Here is a 19,099-nt window from a genome sequence, read left to right on the forward strand (position 1 = left end):
ATTTGAAAACATATTCAGCACAAACGTAGAAGTTCAGAATTTTCAAAATATTCTTCATATAAATTTGAATTTCAAACGATGATCTATACTTGTAGGTCATCGCTTTAAATGCGAAGTTGTTTGCCATATAAATGAAATTTCTGTACTTCTGCGCTTTTTGTATACTTTTTGAGAAAATATAAAAATTTGTTCTTTCAGAAATTATAACCGCCATCAATTACAATCGATTCGTGTATGAAAAAGTGAAGGCTGCTGTTTTGAATTTGAAGTTATTTTCCATATAAATGAAATTTCTGTACTTCTACGTAAGTACACTTTTTGAGAAAATAAACGATAAAAATTTCAGAAATTGTAGCCGCCATCAATTACTATCGATTGGTGTATGAAAAAATATAGGTCATCGTTTTAAATTCAAAGTTGTATGAAGAATATTTTAAAAATTCTGAGTTTCTACGATTTTACTGTATCATTCCTATCACCCACTATTATTTTCTAGCTTACATACAATATTGTGTTTCTCTAAGTTTATACCAACATTTTGATATAAAAATATCCATATGCAATATGTAGAACTATTGAGTGGCTTGGCGCGCATTATGCAAATCAGACTAGCTAAACTCACGAAATATAGACATTTTTGAAAATTTACTATCTTTTGCACACACTGCAAGTCTACAAGCCGTAAAGATTTTATTGGTGTAAGAAAAAAAATAAATTGGTTGACAAACGGCCGATATACGATTGTTTGAACTGAAAAGCTTATATTTTCAATACTGACTTTCAGTTACTGTTATTGCAATTACTTTGGATATGCAAATTTGTTTCTCATTATTCTTTTATCACCGGTTTTATAAAAGTTATACTTATCTATTGGTGAAGAAAAATTTGAAATCGATGACCAAACAGCTGTGATATGACAAGCCAAATTTTTTTCTCGCTGACTTTGTTTAACTTTTTTACTATAATTCACCGTAGCCAACTCTATTCTCCAATTGCATGCGACATATTCACAAAAGGCGTACCTTTCCTGTGGTGAAAACAGATTTGAAATCGAGTTATTAACAGATAAGAAATGACCGGTCAAAGTAAGCGTTTCCATTTTTTTTATCCCCACGGTATTCCGAGTACGAACAATTTTTTGTGATGCAATTAACCCCCTTAACTGAATATCAGTTTTCGGGTAAAATCCCCAACCGGGAATCACTCCGTCGAAGTAGCGAATATATCCTACTCCGACGGGGACTACCCCAGGCGATCATGATAAAGCTGGAAGATGGCTCATAAAATCGGTGTCGGGGAAAAATTTGCTGCCGGACAAGTATAGTTGCACAGTGAAGGTAGGATGGTGAAATAGTAGGAAAAATATGTAAGAGCAGCATCTAGTGGGAGAAGAAACCTTGCGTGAATGACCGAGAAGGGATGTAAGTAAAGCTAGTTTTTGTTATATGCTTAACGACACAATAAGTTCAGAAAGAACGCTATGAAAAAAAATCAGCCAGAGGCAGTATTGAAGTATGCATCCTTTTGGACTTCCACCAAATGGGCTGAATTATGTCCGTTAAAAATGAATACAAACGATATTTTAGGATGGATAAGTACTTACAAATCTGGAACCCATTTGATTAGAGTTTGCACTTATGGCATTTTGAAAGCATTAGATTTTCGAAATTTTAAACTGATGCACACCCTACCAGGCAACTCCATTAATTTCACACAATGGCGATGCATAGTCCATTTGAAAGTTATTTGTCAAACTACCGTGAACCCGTATCTCAAAAAGCAGCAAGAAATGGCGAGATAACGAAACATATCAAATAAAATCTAGAACAATCCATATGAACGACTTGTTCCCCTTTAAAGCTATTAAACAAATTCTCAGGTTCCAATCATACAGAACGAAATGATTATGGTATAAGCGCAGTACTATTTGTCAATGTTGAATGACAAATTAAACGTACGCCGATAAGATTCAACTTTTGTTTATAATTGCAGTACGAATTGCATTCACCTCGAGTTGATAATATTAGTACGACCGATAAAAATATATCTTGGCTCCCCGACCGCAAATTTACAAATCACTCGAAAATCGATAGCGAGAGGGCTTTGGATTTCAACGTTACATTCTTACCTGTAGTGGAGGATGGAATTTTGAAGCGCTTCTCGAGTGTCGTCAGGGTGATTACGAAGTAAATGTAGGCCATGGCTTGTGTCGTTCCCAGGAATCCGTACACCATGATGAAAGACCGTGACGTTGCGAAACGCTGCAACCATGCTGGATGCCAGGACGATAATCCGCACAGATAATTGGACTTCATGTTTGTTGTTGGTTTTGTTAACGATGAATCGCAAACTCGTTCACACTAATCACCAATCGACGTTAAATTCGGCTGGTTGAGAAATTTCCGCTTACTGATTCGCCAGAATACTACGATTATTTGGCATGCTAACAATTCACTTTTTTCGGTAATACACTAAAAATCCCGGAAGTCACTATCACTGACCATTGCGTTAACTGTTTTGTACGAAATAAGTTGTGTCACCTGCCACAGTTGGTCGTTGATCAAAAGCGCGAATTCGTCATTCGGTCACCTGTTCGGATGCGCCTCACACACTGGACTGAAGTGGAAAATTAAAAGTCTATCGCTCTGGAACTGAGGGACAATACTACTGTCGGCGCAATGAAAGATTATCGTTCCCCTTACATTATCACAATCTTGAAAATTATCTCAGTTTTTCTATACCAGTGTCGCCATCGTTCCCGTTGTTCTGTTTCCCATCGATAGACCGATAGTGTTTAGCACGTTGTTAGCTTTGTTCACTGTACCTAATATTTGTTTCACACATTGAAGTTGGGCTGATTTGTTGTTTCACACATGGCTACCGCGCAATGTCATTCACATCGGGCGTGTCGAGATTACTGATAAGTTATGAACTCACCTGGGAATAATAAAATTTGCCTTTCGATAGGAACTCATTTGATTTTCGGGAGAGATATGTGTGGTATCTGGGATACTATATTATAAATATTCGACGTTTTTTGCCTTCTCAATAGAAAGGATATATACAATCACTCTGAAAGTCTGATTTTTAACCGAGGCTTGGAGGCCGAGTCTCATATACCATTCGACTTATCTCGTCGAGATCAGCAAATGTCTGTATGTGTGTAGGGGAACTCGGGGCTATTAAGACAGTGGGGGTAATTCGGGCCTCCTCGATTTCTCAGAAAATAGCAACACTTTCTTACTATCGTACATATTCGTGGAACCGCTATTCTGAAACATTAGTTTTGAGAGCTGAATTTGATTCTTTGTTCTTTGTAGAAAGGAGATACAACGTGTTTTGTTTTTTGCCATTCTCAAAACAAAAATAATTATAGTGGAAAAACCGTGATTAAGACAACAAATAAAAGTGAAAAAATAAAAGGTAAGTGTTTTGGAAAACTCGAGGCTCCTATTTTATGGAATGATTTTTGTTTGGGTGAAAACACAGATATTTTCGAGATGAACACCACTTTTGTGCGAAATCAGCATACGGGGCTATTCGGACCTGCCATTCTGTCAACCACCGTTCGGCGGCTTGCAGCTGTGCACACCATTGCACACGCCAAAGCAAAGAAAATACATGGGCCGCTAATCGACAGCTGTGGCTTACCAGATTAAGTTTTTGTAAAGCAATTTATTTATTTTTTTGCTTCTTAAGGAGTATCTTTTATAAATATTTATAAACATAATTCCATTGTGGAAAAATTAAAGAAAAATGACGGTCTCAATCCCCCCAGGGGGAGGTCCGAATGACCCCTACATTGTAAAAGGATTGAAAAACGTAGAGGTTTGCAAATCGTTGCCTAACGCTGCCATTGAGTGGTGCAAATGAACCTTTAATGGCATCCAGGGCCGCAGAGAGAAACTACGGGCCCGGGGGGTCCAACGTACGGGCCCCTACCACTTTGTATTGCCTGAGCACAAAAAAGTCAATGTTTGAAATCCATTTGAGTTCATTGATATTATGTATAGTACACTGAAATTTTATATTTTTGTACCATTTTTTGCTATATTTGTTTGTAGTGCCAATGAAGGAAAAAACGTAGAGTTTTTTATACTTTGGGAGTATTTAATACCTCTTCGACAGTTTTGGTGACTTTGAAAAGCGCCATTTTCGTTAATAGTATTTATAAAAATAAGGAAATAGCAAGATTAAAAATGTAGTAATTACAAAACTTATAAATATCTAAACAGTGATCAACGGCAAAAGATAAAAAACAATAGTAAAACTAAATATTAAAAGAATGTACAAAAGAGTTAAAAACAACAAAATCAACCAAATAAACATTAATTGTCAAAAAATGTTTAATCGAGAAAAACCGAAACAAAACCTATAAAAAATTGATAAAGGAAAACAGGAAACTAGAAAAACATATTGCGAAGATTAAAAAAGTCGAACATTATTAAACAAATGGTGAAAATAATGAAAAATCGATAGGAAAGTAGGTAAATTTTTTAGAATCAATGAAAATGAAAAAAACTACTAAAAAGAATACAAACAGTAACATAAAAAATGCATAAAACTGAAAAACTTGATAAATCAAGAATAATACAATTTATTTAACATTAAAAACAAGATATATTTAAAGCAATAGAAAATATAAATAAAACGTTAAGAATGCATTAAATCAGAGGAGTATATATATATATATATATATATATATATATATATATATATATATATATATATATATATATATATATATATATATATATATATATATATATATATATATATATATATATATATATATATATATATATATATATATATATATATATATATATATATATATATATATATATATATATATATATATATATATAAAAGACAAAAATAAAATAACCATAGAGAAATTAAAAAAAAATGGACGGGCCAGAAAATTTTGAAAGCTGGAAAATTTAAATGACGAAAAGACGAAAAAGTAAAGAAAATTGGAAGTATTGAACAAAAACGGAGCAAACAGATAAAATGGAAAACAAAAAATAGTAGAAAAAAGACATACTATAGAAACACAAAAATGAAGATATTTACACGAAAAAAAATGAATAAAATGGATATTATATTTAAAGAATAGAAAAAGTACTAGAAATGAAATTTGAAATAAATTCAAACAACGAACTAAATGTAAAATTAAGAAAAAGTGCGCTGAGTGTCATGAAAAGATAAATCAAATGTTTTTTAGGAATAAAAAAAGTCAATATTAACGTATAGGAAAATGGTCAACTGAAAAAGTATTTTCAAAATGGGTTATATGGAAAACATAAAGAAATAACAATAACGAATTAAATCTTAAGCAAAAGGTATAAAAAATAAATAAAATTATATTAAATGAACGATGGGAAAAAATAAAACTACGATAAACGGAAGACCAAAAACTAGAACATGAAGAAGTAAATAGGAGATAGGTAAAAAATTAAACAATAAGACAAATTGGAATTAATTTGAATAAGTAAAATTGCTTTTAGAAATGCAAAATAATATGAAAAAAAGGAAATAGAAAAAGGCTATGACAAGAATAACTGTAGTAAATAGACAAATTCTAAAAATTAGATGAAACGACAAAAGAAACAAATAAAAAGCAGGGTATCAAAATAAACAATAAACAATAAAAAAATAAAAAAAGCAGAATTTTCTCGAAAAATTGCGAATAAAATTAAATAACAGAGAAAAAAGTATAAATTAAAGTAAGTGATAGTGATAGCACAAAGAACAGACGTCCATCTTCAGCATTCAACTTGTGTAAAATCTCTAACGGTTTCGAAGGTAGTTGGGATATCCAAACCAGGTGCGCTACTGTCGTCATGTTTTTTTGTGGCTAAGTTCGACAGAATTGACGGCGGTTATTCCTCTACCCAGTCAAACTAGTCCGGAACCGGTTCGGACTTCCAGCATGAATTCCAGTTCAAATGCATCAACCGATAGAGTCGAAATCGGTTGTTTTCTTTGAGCAAGATTCCATACTGAATCCATTCAGGATTTCGAACCGGTTCCGGAATGGATTTGACGGATAGTTGGGATTGGTTGGTGTGGCGGCGCTAGTGTTTATCGTATATTAATTCAAATGTTTACACACGTTTTTTAAATATTTTTGTTCGATCATGGATGTGATGATAGCAATAGAAAAAAAGCAAAAGTGAGGACCGTAGGTAGAATCTTACAATTGTACAAATATACATACAATCCAAAACTTGAAAAAATAGATCAATGAAATTTTAACAAAATAAAAAAGAAACATGCAGGAATAAAAAAATGAAAAAAAAATTGAGAAACATGGATCAAATTTCAAATAAAGGTTTTGGTTGGATTTTACGCTATGTTGGTTTCGAAAACATTCATAATTCTATAAAACATGAATTATTCTTTTATTTGTGTTGGTGTGTTAGCATACCTTAAAATATTTTACAAGAATGTTGTAACTGATTTCTAGAAAATAGTTCAAAAATAAAAATAAAATCGTTACGTTTAGGAAGCGTCGTTCAAAATCACACGCTCACTCCTCCAAAACCAAAAGATTTTGTATGCAGATTTAACTTGCTACATTAGTTAGCTAATGTTGCTAACTAGTTGGTTTAGTTTGGTAGCAGAGTTGAATTTTCTCTTCGAAATCAATCAAACACATTTTAGCAATTTAGTTGAACGTATGCTTCTTAGAAACATTGGCAGCTGCAAGATTGTGAACTGAGAGAATTTCTCTTCATGCTCCATGACATATAAAATTCAAAACAAAACTATTAAACTATACAGGTAATCTTCGATACAACGTACCCTCGTTATAACGTACCCTCGATATAGCGTCACTCGATATAACGTACATTTTTCCTCGATATAACGTACAAAATTTTTAATTTATTTTTCAAGTCCAAATTTCTTTTCAATTACGCATGTATTTCACAATTTAAGAATTCAATATGTTACACACCATCTTAAAACGTACTAATTGGGCTTCCAATGAGCATGTTAGCAATTAGCTCTTTCATTGAAGGCTACGAAAGCGATTTTTTCAATTTAATTTTCGGATGATCGTAATTTATTAAAACCAAACATAAATAATACAAGATCAGTAAGCTCTAACTTAAAACAAAAATAATTATATTGGTGTGACCATTGTTGGTTGGTTTTGGGACAGCGGAATCTGATTCTCTGGGCCGAATGACAATGTTTAAGTTTCATGGCATACTGTATCACAAAAATAGCATGTCTAGTGCCAGTGGTTAGCGGATTGAAATATATTTTCAGAAATTTTTGATCGTGGATACAAGTGGATTTTTATAGTGTATTCTAATGATGAAAGTTCATAAATTGCTTTTATTTGATGAGGCGCAGACGCATTCCCACACTTTATAAGCCCAGACAGAATAATAATGACTAATGACTTAATAATTAGGAAAAGAGTCAGAATAAGAATATTTGCAATACATTTAATTCTTATAAGCAAATAAAAATTAAATGCGGCATCTTTTTTATAGAACCACTATAGTTTTCTTAAGAGAAAAGTTGTTTCACACTGTTAGGTAGGTTAGATTTTCAAAATTAGTTACGCGTTATCAAAATTCTATAAAATAAAGTACCATGAACAACAATTCTGTGAGGATTTTTCATGCTTCGATATAACGTACAATTTTTAAACCGAAATGTACGTTATATCGAAGTTTACCTGTACTCGTCACGAAAGGGGCTTGTTGTGTACGCAATCTGCTGTTATAATGCAAATGTTGATAAAAGGCCGTATTTGAAAGAATTGTAAAACGTATTTTTTTCCATCCCTGGCCTCTTTGCTAGGGGTAATTGGTAGCCGAAAATCACCAAAAAAAAGCTACGTCATTTGAGTATGACCCCTTTACAAAAATGTTTTTATGTATCATCTCGTATCTGAATATGATTTTTTATAAATTTTGTGTCAATGAACGTCAAACCAAATATATTAAATATTAAATTTAAATTTTTGGATTAATTTCGAATTCGTTTGGTATATCAAGAGTTTTTGATGACTCATTTGACCAATTGAGCTCTCAAATAGAGGTAGGGTTACCGCCTCTAGTGGTACTTTGACCAGCAGAATTTTACTGAGCAGGGGATAGACTTCAAGAGACACATGGGTCGTTGAAATCAATTCGAATATCGAATTAAAGTGATCACTCGACAGAATTTTGGAGCGCTTCCATTGCTTTTTATTGTATAAAACGCTTAAAAACAAATAAATATGCACTTTTTTCATATGTAGCTCGTAGCACTAGGAAGAAAAATATCTTATTTTGGTCACATTCACCGTAGAGTGTAATGTTTTGGTAAAGCACTCCACCGTTCTGTGCCGTTCACATTTAGTTGTATGTTTTTGCATTTGTTAACAGTTTTGTTGATTTAGTTGGATGTAGTGATTCGCTTTCTCGGATATGCACAAGGAATCCAAAAGCACCAACCACTCTCGCTGTGAAGGATAACCCGAGCGAGCTTTGTTCTACTCCTCAGTAAACAAACACGGTGTGTGAAATCACACTTCAGTTTCTTTCGAGAATCTTTGCGAGGAACATTAATCCATTGAAACGAAGGTTCAATGGGGTAACGTAAACCCAAATGGCACTTTTAAAATAATATTTGTCAACGCCAAAAGGGGCCCTCCTTAACAATTAGGGCCTGCAACCCGAGGATGATGTTTATGAGGACTGGGTGTTGGGTGATTCCTGGTAAAGAAAAGGGCAACGCAAAATAATCCAATGGATTCTTCCGGGCGAATCCACCTGAACGAAGACATGGAATTCGCCTCCAAAACCGGTGTGGCAACTCTAAGCAGGGCTTGCTTCTTTCAATAATTATTTTCGATACTAATCCAGCGCTTTCAGAGATTGGAAATTCAATAAATAAAAAAATCGATTTTAAATTGACGAAATTTGAAGACATGACCTCATGACTTCCAATCAAACCATTTAATTGTTTAACCCTTACAAGTCTGATCATATTCTTGTTTCGATTATAGACATTTCAACCTTAAGGTCATTCGCTTCTTCATTCAGGTTAGGAATTTTCCTATAACAAATCTCTATTCTTGTGTGCGGGGTTGGGATTCGAACCCAGGTGAGCTACATACATGACATTCAATGTACAAATTCCACTATGCCCGCTCGAGTCTGATCTTGTTTCGATGCGAGATTTACGTTGGTATAAACATAGTTGATATCAAATATGAAGTAGTTTTGAATTTTCGCCATTCTAGTTACCTCAGACACAAGGTATTGAATTTTTAATTGCATTCTCAAATAAATTTTTGTCGAAAAAGTGTTTGTCAAAATTTTAATTTCTGTTAAGAATCCGGGCCCCCTTCAAAACTCCGGGCCCGGGGGGAAACACCCCGGTCCCCCCCCCCCCCTCTCGGCGGCCCTGATGGCATCAAAATGTAGCTGAGATCTCAAACTAACAATTAGAACCTTTGACCGGTACATTTTTCCACATCTATCCACCTAAAAGGGCGATTTGCTTAAGTAGGTCCGAATAGCCCCGGGTTCTCTATGTATTTACGAATCTCTCTCATTTTTCTAAGAGATGGCTTCAAATGACGTAATAACGCTCCAATGACCAGCTATTGATTTTTTTGTCGATTAGTCTTCCGGTTCCGGACTTACGGATTGAATAGTGTGGTCACACAATAAAATCCCATATAAACTGGTAACACCATGATGTCCAAATGGTGTTATACATATTAAAAAGGGTTCAACATTACTTGGATTTACGGGTCTAGATCGTTAATGATCATTCATTTGACCACATTGGCTACCTACGACGATTTATGATACCCTCGGGGACTTTACAAGTTCCTAAGTTAATGTCACACATTTTTCTCTGCGAATTTTTGACCGATTTCAAATGAAAGATACTATACCCCCATTGACTGCTATTGAGCATTTAGTTCTGGAGTTACAAGTTGGTTACTGAGGTCATATAGGAATTTCCCATATAAACCGGTAAAATCGTAATATTTCGAAGGCTTAAAATCCATTGAAATGAACATCAAATTACTTCTATTTGCAAGTCTAGATCACTGATGGCCAATCAAAGATTCTTTGAATATATTGTCCATATCGACAGTTCCGGAACTCTCAGGTTCTGGACGAATTCCAGAATTAAAGTCACGAAGAACCGATTCTTCGGTAATAGATGACTGAACCGTTTTTCATTAACCAAGTCTCAATGAAGGGTATAATATGCGGTTGGGCGTTGTACCCGCCATCAACCTCTCTATCCCCTTCCCCTTACACCATCCTTTTGTACATCCCCCCGCTTCGCTGACCTACATTCCCTGCATCTACCATATACATTTTTGGAGAATTTCGTCCTATAAGCAAGTGATGAATTTGGGGTTGCCGAGCTCAAATTTTATATCAAAAATAATTTCATCTTACAGCGACAAAATAATTTGTTCATCCATTTAATGATATAAGTGATGATAAATACAAATGAAAGCATAAATAAACTATCCGATTGCATTATTGTCAATTTGGTTCTTGCGGATTAGATTTCAACACACTTTAGTTAACTGTAATCTTTATCTTCACTACAACGCAAAATCGTATAATGGTTGCGTTCACTCTATAATATAAATATGTGAATTGATTAAAATGGTAACAAACATGACAACATATTCCAGTCTCAATGCGACTGAACTCCCCGCAAAATAGATCTTTGTCACGCACGTCTAACTAGGCTTACCATTTGTACACTTTGTTTCTTCAAATTGATGTGTTTGTGTGTTTGAAACAACCCGAATAATTCAAAATCATATTCTCCCATTTTCTCCCATTTCTGGACATACAGTTTATAGAAGGAGCAAATAAGCGATTTTAATCTCAAATCTTGTCCTAATACACTTGTGATAACATTATTCGTTACTTATATGATCTTGTCAGCTTAAGATTCGGCCAGATCTAAAAAATAGATCCGTTCAAATTTCGAAACTATATATCCTAGCGAATTATCAGCACATAATTGTTGTCAAAATAATAGGTATTATTAATTAAATATTAATGAATAATATTTTCGATACCATGAATATAACCAAACATGCACTTCTTTAAAACGGCCTGGAATTAGAACGGGGAAAATCGGCAGCTGACCCAGACATTTTTAGGTTCCCCAAGAGTTGTTTGACGAAAAACAAATCGTTGATCATTGATAGACTCGCGTAGGAAGTTAATTATTTCTCCAATTGAGTGTTTCTATACACAAAATTTAAACACTTACAACTAAAACAAAAATGATGAGCATGCGACCGTTTGACGAAGCTACAACCAACAGAAAGAAGATTTCACGAACAGCACTACTTTTATTAGCTGATATGCTATTGAGGGGCCATGCATAAATGACGTAGCATTTTGGGGTGTAGGGGGGTATACGTTCTACAAATATTTTCAAAGAAGTGCAGCATATTGATAAGAAGGCAGTATCCCAGACATTCACAATCCGTGAAATTTAAAAGGTTCCACAAATATTTATATCTCTCTTAACCCTCATGACTTATGGAGCACAAAAATATTATTTTCAAGTAATTTCAAGAATTGAGAATATACCATTTTAGCGTTACCCGCATGATTTGGAACAAATATCAGTCATGGATTTTTTTATTCCTTTACTACGAACGGTGCGAAAATTGAAAAGTATTTGTTACTATTTTTTGGTATCCATTTAATGGTTGCGTACCATTCCCCAGAACGCCATTTTCCAGAAAGCCATTCTTCATAATTCCGTCTCCCAGAATGTATCATTCCCCAGAAAGTCATTCTCCAGAACGTCTCTTATTCCCCAGAAAGTTATTTTTTTTGTGGTGAAGCCAAAGGTTAGCGCATTACCTAATTCAAGAAATTGATGCAGTGTAAAGTTGCTGAGAATTTACCGTCAAAAGCGGCGGTCTCTCGGTTCACTTGCATAACCAGTTTACTCGAACATAGGGATTAGTTCCTTCTTTCAAGCATGAGCTGTTCTTTGAATTTGCGTGCCAAATAACTCTCGCACGCAGACTTGTGATCTTTTCGTCTGCCCGGTTTATTCAAACATAGGTGTTGATTCCTTCTTTTGAGCTTTCCTTGAATCTATATTAAAATCTAAATGAATTGCACAAGTCTTTCTCAAAAGTTGGGACAATTTTTCAGGTGTTGTTTTACACTGTCGGTACTGATTGTTTGTAATATTAGTAGGGGGAAGTGGGGCAATTCGGACCGCTGGCCAATTCGAACCCCCAGCTGTTTCTCAGCTATGTTAATATTATGAAAAGCGTATATATCATATTCATGGCTCTCATGTATCTCTGTTCTGTCTCGAAAAATATTGCGGTTCTCAGTTTTCGTGTGCGTACGCTAGGAGCGAATGTTGATTCGGAGCGCTTTTTATTTGAAAAATGTGTAAGCCAAAAAACAAGATTTTTGTTGGCAACAACAATTAATTAAATCAAGTGAATTATCGTGACTTTGGAAAATATCTTTTATTTTTATCCTGTTTTGGGCGAGACTACCAACTATTACTTAGGCCAAAATAGGGATTCATTTCTATTGCAAGAAATCTAAAAGAAATAGGTGGTCCGAATTGGAACAGGGTTGTGGTAATTCAGACCTTTCATATACTTTTGCGCAGAACTGTTTATACACAATACGGTAAAAGATCGGAACAAGTCTCCTTAGAAACAAAAATGTGCGCAATTGATCAGGCTTTTATGAAAAAATATTTATTTGTGATTCGGTTGACACGTTTCAGTTCTATAGCTCATAACCCCTTACTAGGTCCGAATTGGCACAGTTCCCCCTACATTTTTATAAAGCAAATACCCTTCTTTCAAACACGAGTTATGCAAAATGCCCAAATGGGAAACATTTTGGACAAAACCAAATTTTTGTGCATAAGGACACAAGACCTTACATAAAATATGTTTTAATGTAAAAACAAAAGAATTTGGCACCGCCAAGCTAACGCATTTGTGCCTATCAAATAAACGAAATGAAAAAAAAAATAAATAAAATATGTTTATTTTTGTTCTAGTGTTTCGAATTCTCCTCGCCAGTAGCTAGCACCAACTGGGTGTCTAGTTAGACGATGTGTCTAAACTAGTACTAGTTAGACACTAAAATCCAAAAAGTCACACGTCTTGCGTGAACACTAGTCAACTGGCTTTTACCGAGTGATGTCTCGATAGTAAGCACAGAGGTTCTGTTTTCCGACGAGAAATATGGACCGAAACTGTCTTTTGGTATAAGAACCAAACGCCTGGTACTATGCAAAATTCCCAAATGGGAAAAATCTTTTAGACAAGACCAAATGTTTGTGCATAAGGACACAAGACATTACATAAAATATGTTTTTTTTTGTTTTAGTGTTTCGGATCACACACCGAGACATCACTCGGTATAAGCCAGTTGCTTAGCCGTCGCCGTTGTGCTATCTTATGACAAGAGCCATTTAGCATATTCCGAGAAAAACGATTTTTAAAGTTGGAGATTGAATAGCTTGAAACTTATAAATGATATAAACAATTCAAAGAATACAATTGATGCTTCTATCTATTCTGTATTAATCTCTCAAATATTACGAAGATCGGTTGACTATGTTGCGAGTTTTTACTATAAATGTAAAGAAAAGTCGCACTCACACGTGTTATAGGTGTGTATTGATGACAAAATTTGTATGGCGTGTCATGATCGTGCATGGGAAATTTTTCATTGAAAAAATTCACCAATTATGAACTTTTATTCATATCTTTAGCTTCATTTGGTCTATAAACAATCATTTTGAAGGAAATGAAGAACCTAGAAAAAATAGTTATTTTTGGTTACAGTGTTGCCAAATATGCTATATTTCCAATTTAAAACTTAAACTGCATTTTTCACACAATGCGTGTATTTTTATTTTGAAAATGACTATGCCATTGTGTTTCTCAGATATTTTTACACATAAAAACATCTTATACACCAACATAACTTGAGCCAATCCTCATACACAGTCATTTGAAGCAAAAAATTGAAAATATCTCAGCACGTTTCTCGCTATATCTCAGTAACCAAGCAGAATGTCGAAATTATGAAAACGTAGAGATTTTTTAGACAAGTAATGTGGCATATCTAGCTCAGTTTTCTCCAAAATGGCGTTTGTCATAAGATAGCACAACAGCGAAGTACTGTTCACGCAAGACGTAAGACTTTTTGGATTTTAGTGTCTAACTAGTGCTAATTTGGGCACTAGTTTAGACACAGCGTCTAACTAGACACATAATTGGTGCTAGTTACTGACGAGGAAAATTCGAATCATAATTATTGCATTACGCCTCGATAGTGGCGCATCGAGGAGACCGAAAGGTTAAATCTTTAAAATGGCAGTTTCACAATCTTGTCACCATCACGTTTTTTCGCTATTTTTTCAAGCTTCCAGTGATAACCAGTGTAACTACTTAATATCAATAAAATTTTAAAAATATTTTCAAACAAGTTTTCATGTTTTGAAGTAGGTGAAATCTCATAGAACACAGCTGCATCGCAGGCCTTCGCAAAATAAATTTGGTCGGCGAGATATGAGTTCTTTTTTTTATTTTCCGGGAAACGGTTTTCCCGTGGTATTCCGGGCCATGGTATTCCGGGAAATGACGCACAACCCTCATATCAATCGACCTATCAAACATGTCCGGACGAAGTAAATTTACTCTGTAATGCCGATGTGAAATTAGTTTGGATTGGAAATATAAATGATTTTTGCCTTTCTTATATATACATATTATGGAATCTCTCCTAAAATCGGCTTTCCAACCAAGGCCCGGAGAGCCATGTGTCATATACCATTCAATTCAATTCGTCGAGACCGCAAAATGTCTGTGCGTGTTTCAAATAATGCCACGAAATTTTCTCAGTGATGGAGGAACCAATTTGCACACAGTTTGCAGTTTCAAATGAACGGTATAACGCTCCCATAAGTTGCTATTGAATCTTTAATTGATCCTACTTCCGGTTCCGGAGTTATGGGTTGAAGAGTGCGGCTACACTGCAAATTTCCATATAAACTTGCCCTATTAAGATGTCCAAATGATGCAATGCATGTTACAACGGATGTAATGTATTCTTTGGATTTGCGGGCCTTAGATAAGATCACTAAAGTCCAATCAAAGTAAAACAAATTCGCAAAAAAAGTGTTTTTACGTTGAAAACCTTACGCCCCCCTTAAGGGATGGTTCGCCATTAAATGATCAAAAAGTAAGTAAAATTTAATTTTTTTTTTGTGGACCAATCATAGAAGGAAACATTTTTTGGGATTCAAAAAACTTATATTGTCATCTTCATTTACTATTGTTTTCAAGATAAAAAAAAGCAAAATGGCATCCGTGGTGACGTTCTGCCTGTGGCTAGGTACACGTTGAATTCCAAAATTGTGTGCACCCTGCTGCCTCAGGATCGATCTAAAACACAAAACTAATAATAAGACGCTAAAGTAAACTAAATTTATTGGAGGAATGACCTAAGAACGGGTAAAAAACTTCAAATCTCAAACTTTGCGATCGATGTTTTGCCCTTTTTTCCACTTTAAGACTTTACTTAAAATAGTGAATAAAAAGAATTTGTAGATTTTCTCCAATGAAAAATGTTTTTTTTTCGAGAAGTCAAAAGATGAAGGCTTTAGATTGAACCGTTTTCAAATGAGATTTTACGCAGTTTTGAAAAAAAGATGGTTTGAGATACACGCGTTTAAAGTTTTGAGAACTCTTTCGGTGAATTATTCGTAGTAGTATGTCGATCTTTTGTAACAATTACATGGAATTGTGGGTTTTGGACATCGCTGATTACGAATCAGTAGTCAGTTTATCGAAATTCGAAAAGGTCGATCCAATATGGCAGAACTCTCACTAAAGAATAAGTGGTATTTCAACCAAAATCAACACGAATTTGAGTTAACATGTATCAAAATGAAAAAAATAAAATAAAAATGGCATTTCCAATGTGGCGGACTAAAATGTGACTTAAACAATTTTGACCAAAGTTTGTCGTTTTCACTGTTTTCTGTGGTTGTTTGATAACTCACGATTAGTCTGCGATACCTCTACAGTGCAAGCTTGAAATACATTCTCGAGACCTGTACATAAGTACAGTGCAACTCGAAGCATTCTGGAAACGTGCATAATGCTATGGAAAAACGTGCCTAATGCTATGAAAAGACCAAAAGCATCCCATGGCCTCTAGGACGCCGCTTCGAACAATGGCCTTTAGAAACAATGGCCTGTAGAAACTTTTCTGAAGAGCGGAACGAAAATCCCGTTTAAAACAATATAGTAGACACGGCTGAATGACCAGGAGGTTAAAGCCCCAATAAACAAACAAAATAGTAAACACTTAAAACTTTCAAAAATATAAGGTAAAAAAACATTTTTTTTTAAATTTTTCATGAGAACCTCCCTTAAGCCTAAATATCTGTTATCTGTGATCCTTCAGCGTTTAACTATTGCATGGTGATAGCAAAATTCAATAAATACATTTGTTATGTCAACGTAGTTAGCAAATTAGCTTAGCTGGTGCGTGAACGGTGTCCAGCTAATTCCAATTTACCCTGTAATCATTCAGAATATGCCAATGATGCTGCAATTCTGTAACCAAAAAGTATGCAGAAAATTAGTTTCGGAAGTCATTATATATTATGGCTAATAAATAGTTTGTTCAACATATTTAAATGTTTATTTGCGGTGAACCACCGTAAAACTCGCTGAAGCGAGAAATGCTTGTTTACTACACCTAATAATATCTAATAAAGTCATCAAAGTACGATGTAAATTTAATTTTCACTTCGTTGGCAAATATTACCATGGAGCCTCTTTTTTCAATGTGCTTAGTTTGTCGTTATTTGTGTGATCACTAATTAATGTTTAAACACTTCATCATCAAAATTCATAGCGTAGTAACAGCAGGACTAGACCCAGCTAATTAGTTCTGATCACAAAACACAAAACATACGAAAATCGCAACAGCGACCACTTCAACACGCGTTACTACATTGACTGAGAGGCTGCAGGCTACTGAAACGTAAAGGAAACACGGTTGAGCTATCCCGATAGCTAAGTTAGATTAGTAAGCCTATTTTACCGCTACTCAACGGGGTCTCACGCGACATATAAACAAATACGTGTGACATATTGTTTCGTGGCGTGATCATGATTTAAAGCTTTTTAGTCATTCTATTGCTACTTTTAAAACAATAAATTACGTTAAAAATAACACATGTTCAAATAGTAGGCAACATTTTAAGTTAATTAAAGAAAGTGTTTGAATAAGCGAGTGTGTTACATGGTGCTGTATTTTTAAATTTCTAAAATCTACTCTGTACCAAGTTTTACCTTGAACCAATCTACAATGGTTTAATTATAAATGTAAAATGCTTAAGTGTCTTAAAATATGAACTTTTTCGTTTTGTTCATTTTTAAACTACATCAACGTTTCATCGCGCCAGGATGGTTCTTTTTTTAACCTGACAGAAGTAAGCCTGGTGAACCATATGTTTATTAATTTTTTGTTATACGAGAAGCTTAATTACACCATTAGTCAATGATTTAAACACTGCTGAGTCTTGGTAAATTAAACAAAAACCCAAAAATATCGGCACAAGTACAATCCCGAAGAATGTGCTATTAAATATATACATATAGTGATTGGTGCAATAAATCATGCATTCAAATTGGCAGTGTGAAAAAAGCAATTCTCGTAAAAACAGGAGAACCCCCTTAAAATCACAAACTACCCGTAATGTGCAAGTTGGCGCGTTATGACATTGTAATAAAATTAACCGACGCTGGAACAGACGTAATTCGCGAAACGACCGGTCACCATGTTTGGTACTACACCGGTGGCGGTCCATGCGGGAGTAGTAGTTCAAATTCTGTTCACGACTATTTCAATCATTTATCATCTAGAGCTCCAAACAAGAACTGATTTTTCGCGCCAAAATTGGAATATTATTGTACGTGTAAGGTAAGGTGCTGTGACGCTAGCTGGAAGAAAGCAAACACACAAAGAGTAGAGAACAGTGACGTTTGTGCAATTGTATATCCAGAAACAGGGTTATGGATTTTGAATTACATCTATTATATTTATAACTCATTATAAAGAGTAGCGTCTGCTCTATGGTCAACGCACCGCACACTGAGATGACATCATTCATCAGAAAAAGGCGAACAAGCTGGTGAACAGATAACATTTCATCCGGAGGACATGCATCCAGTGAGGTTTTCCACTGGTTTAATAAGCTCTGCAATTCAGGCAAATGACCTTATGGTGAAAGGATCATTAAAAAAAGCATGTATGTAAATTGGAAACGAATATCTCATCAAAGATAGATGAACACGGACTGCTCATTTCAATACTATGGAGTGAGAATCCAAGCGCTGTGCAGTTTTGGAGTTACTAAGGTTCAACTGAGAACGCCTCAATAAGCGGCCATTTTGGAAAACGATAAAAGCAGTTTTTTCTCACACTGTTGGAAAAATCTTCATAAACTTGAATCAATAATTCGGGGTATTGGAAGAATATTACTGATTGATTTTCATGAAGATTTTTGCAACAGCGTGAGAAAAATTGCTTTCTTCGTTTTCCAAGATGACCGCTTCTCCAAACTTTCTCAGTTGAACCTTAAGGAAACGAAATTTTGTCTGGCGAATCGATTGCAAGATGGAAGTGGATCATCTAGACGTCCAGGATCGAAAAGGCTTGTTCTGTAAGGACAGGGGCTTTAATTAAAGCTGTGATCAACAAAATGCGTTGCAATACGGTCAGATCCATAAACCATTTGGCTAAGGATCTTGGATTATATACATACAACTTCCGAAAACACCAGCTTCTTTCTGAGGTAACGAAAACTGGAAGGACGGGACTAAAAAGCTCGTTCGCAGATCATCTTGACGTCATCATTGTCTATTCAGATGATGAATAATTCGATATATTCTGTCAATTTAACTATAAAAATGATAAGATACTTGACAAGAATCTTGATTCCATTAAACCCAGCGATAAATGTGTATGTACTAGGAGGCAAATATTGGATTCGGTTATGAGTTGGGTTG

General features: G+C 34.8%; 1 protein-coding gene across 2 annotated transcripts in view; it reads right to left on the minus strand.

Annotated features, from left to right (window-relative positions):
• The window catches only part of LOC131682377 (solute carrier organic anion transporter family member 74D), a 63,520-nt gene that overhangs the window by 23,382 nt on the left and 21,039 nt on the right, over positions 1 to 19,099 (minus strand). The window contains exon 2 of one of the 2 annotated variants that reach the window (XM_058963804.1): positions 2,129 to 2,616. In XM_058963804.1, coding sequence (XP_058819787.1) covers positions 2,129 to 2,315 — 187 coding nt within the window. In that variant the 5' untranslated portion in view covers positions 2,316 to 2,616. Of the gene's footprint in view, positions 1 to 2,128; positions 2,938 to 19,099 lie in introns of both variants that reach the window. The other variant, XM_058963803.1, reaches the window with a different exon arrangement.

This window comes from Topomyia yanbarensis, chromosome 2 (assembly GCF_030247195.1).
Source record: "Topomyia yanbarensis strain Yona2022 chromosome 2, ASM3024719v1, whole genome shotgun sequence".
NCBI classification, from domain to species: domain Eukaryota; kingdom Metazoa; phylum Arthropoda; class Insecta; order Diptera; family Culicidae; genus Topomyia; species Topomyia yanbarensis.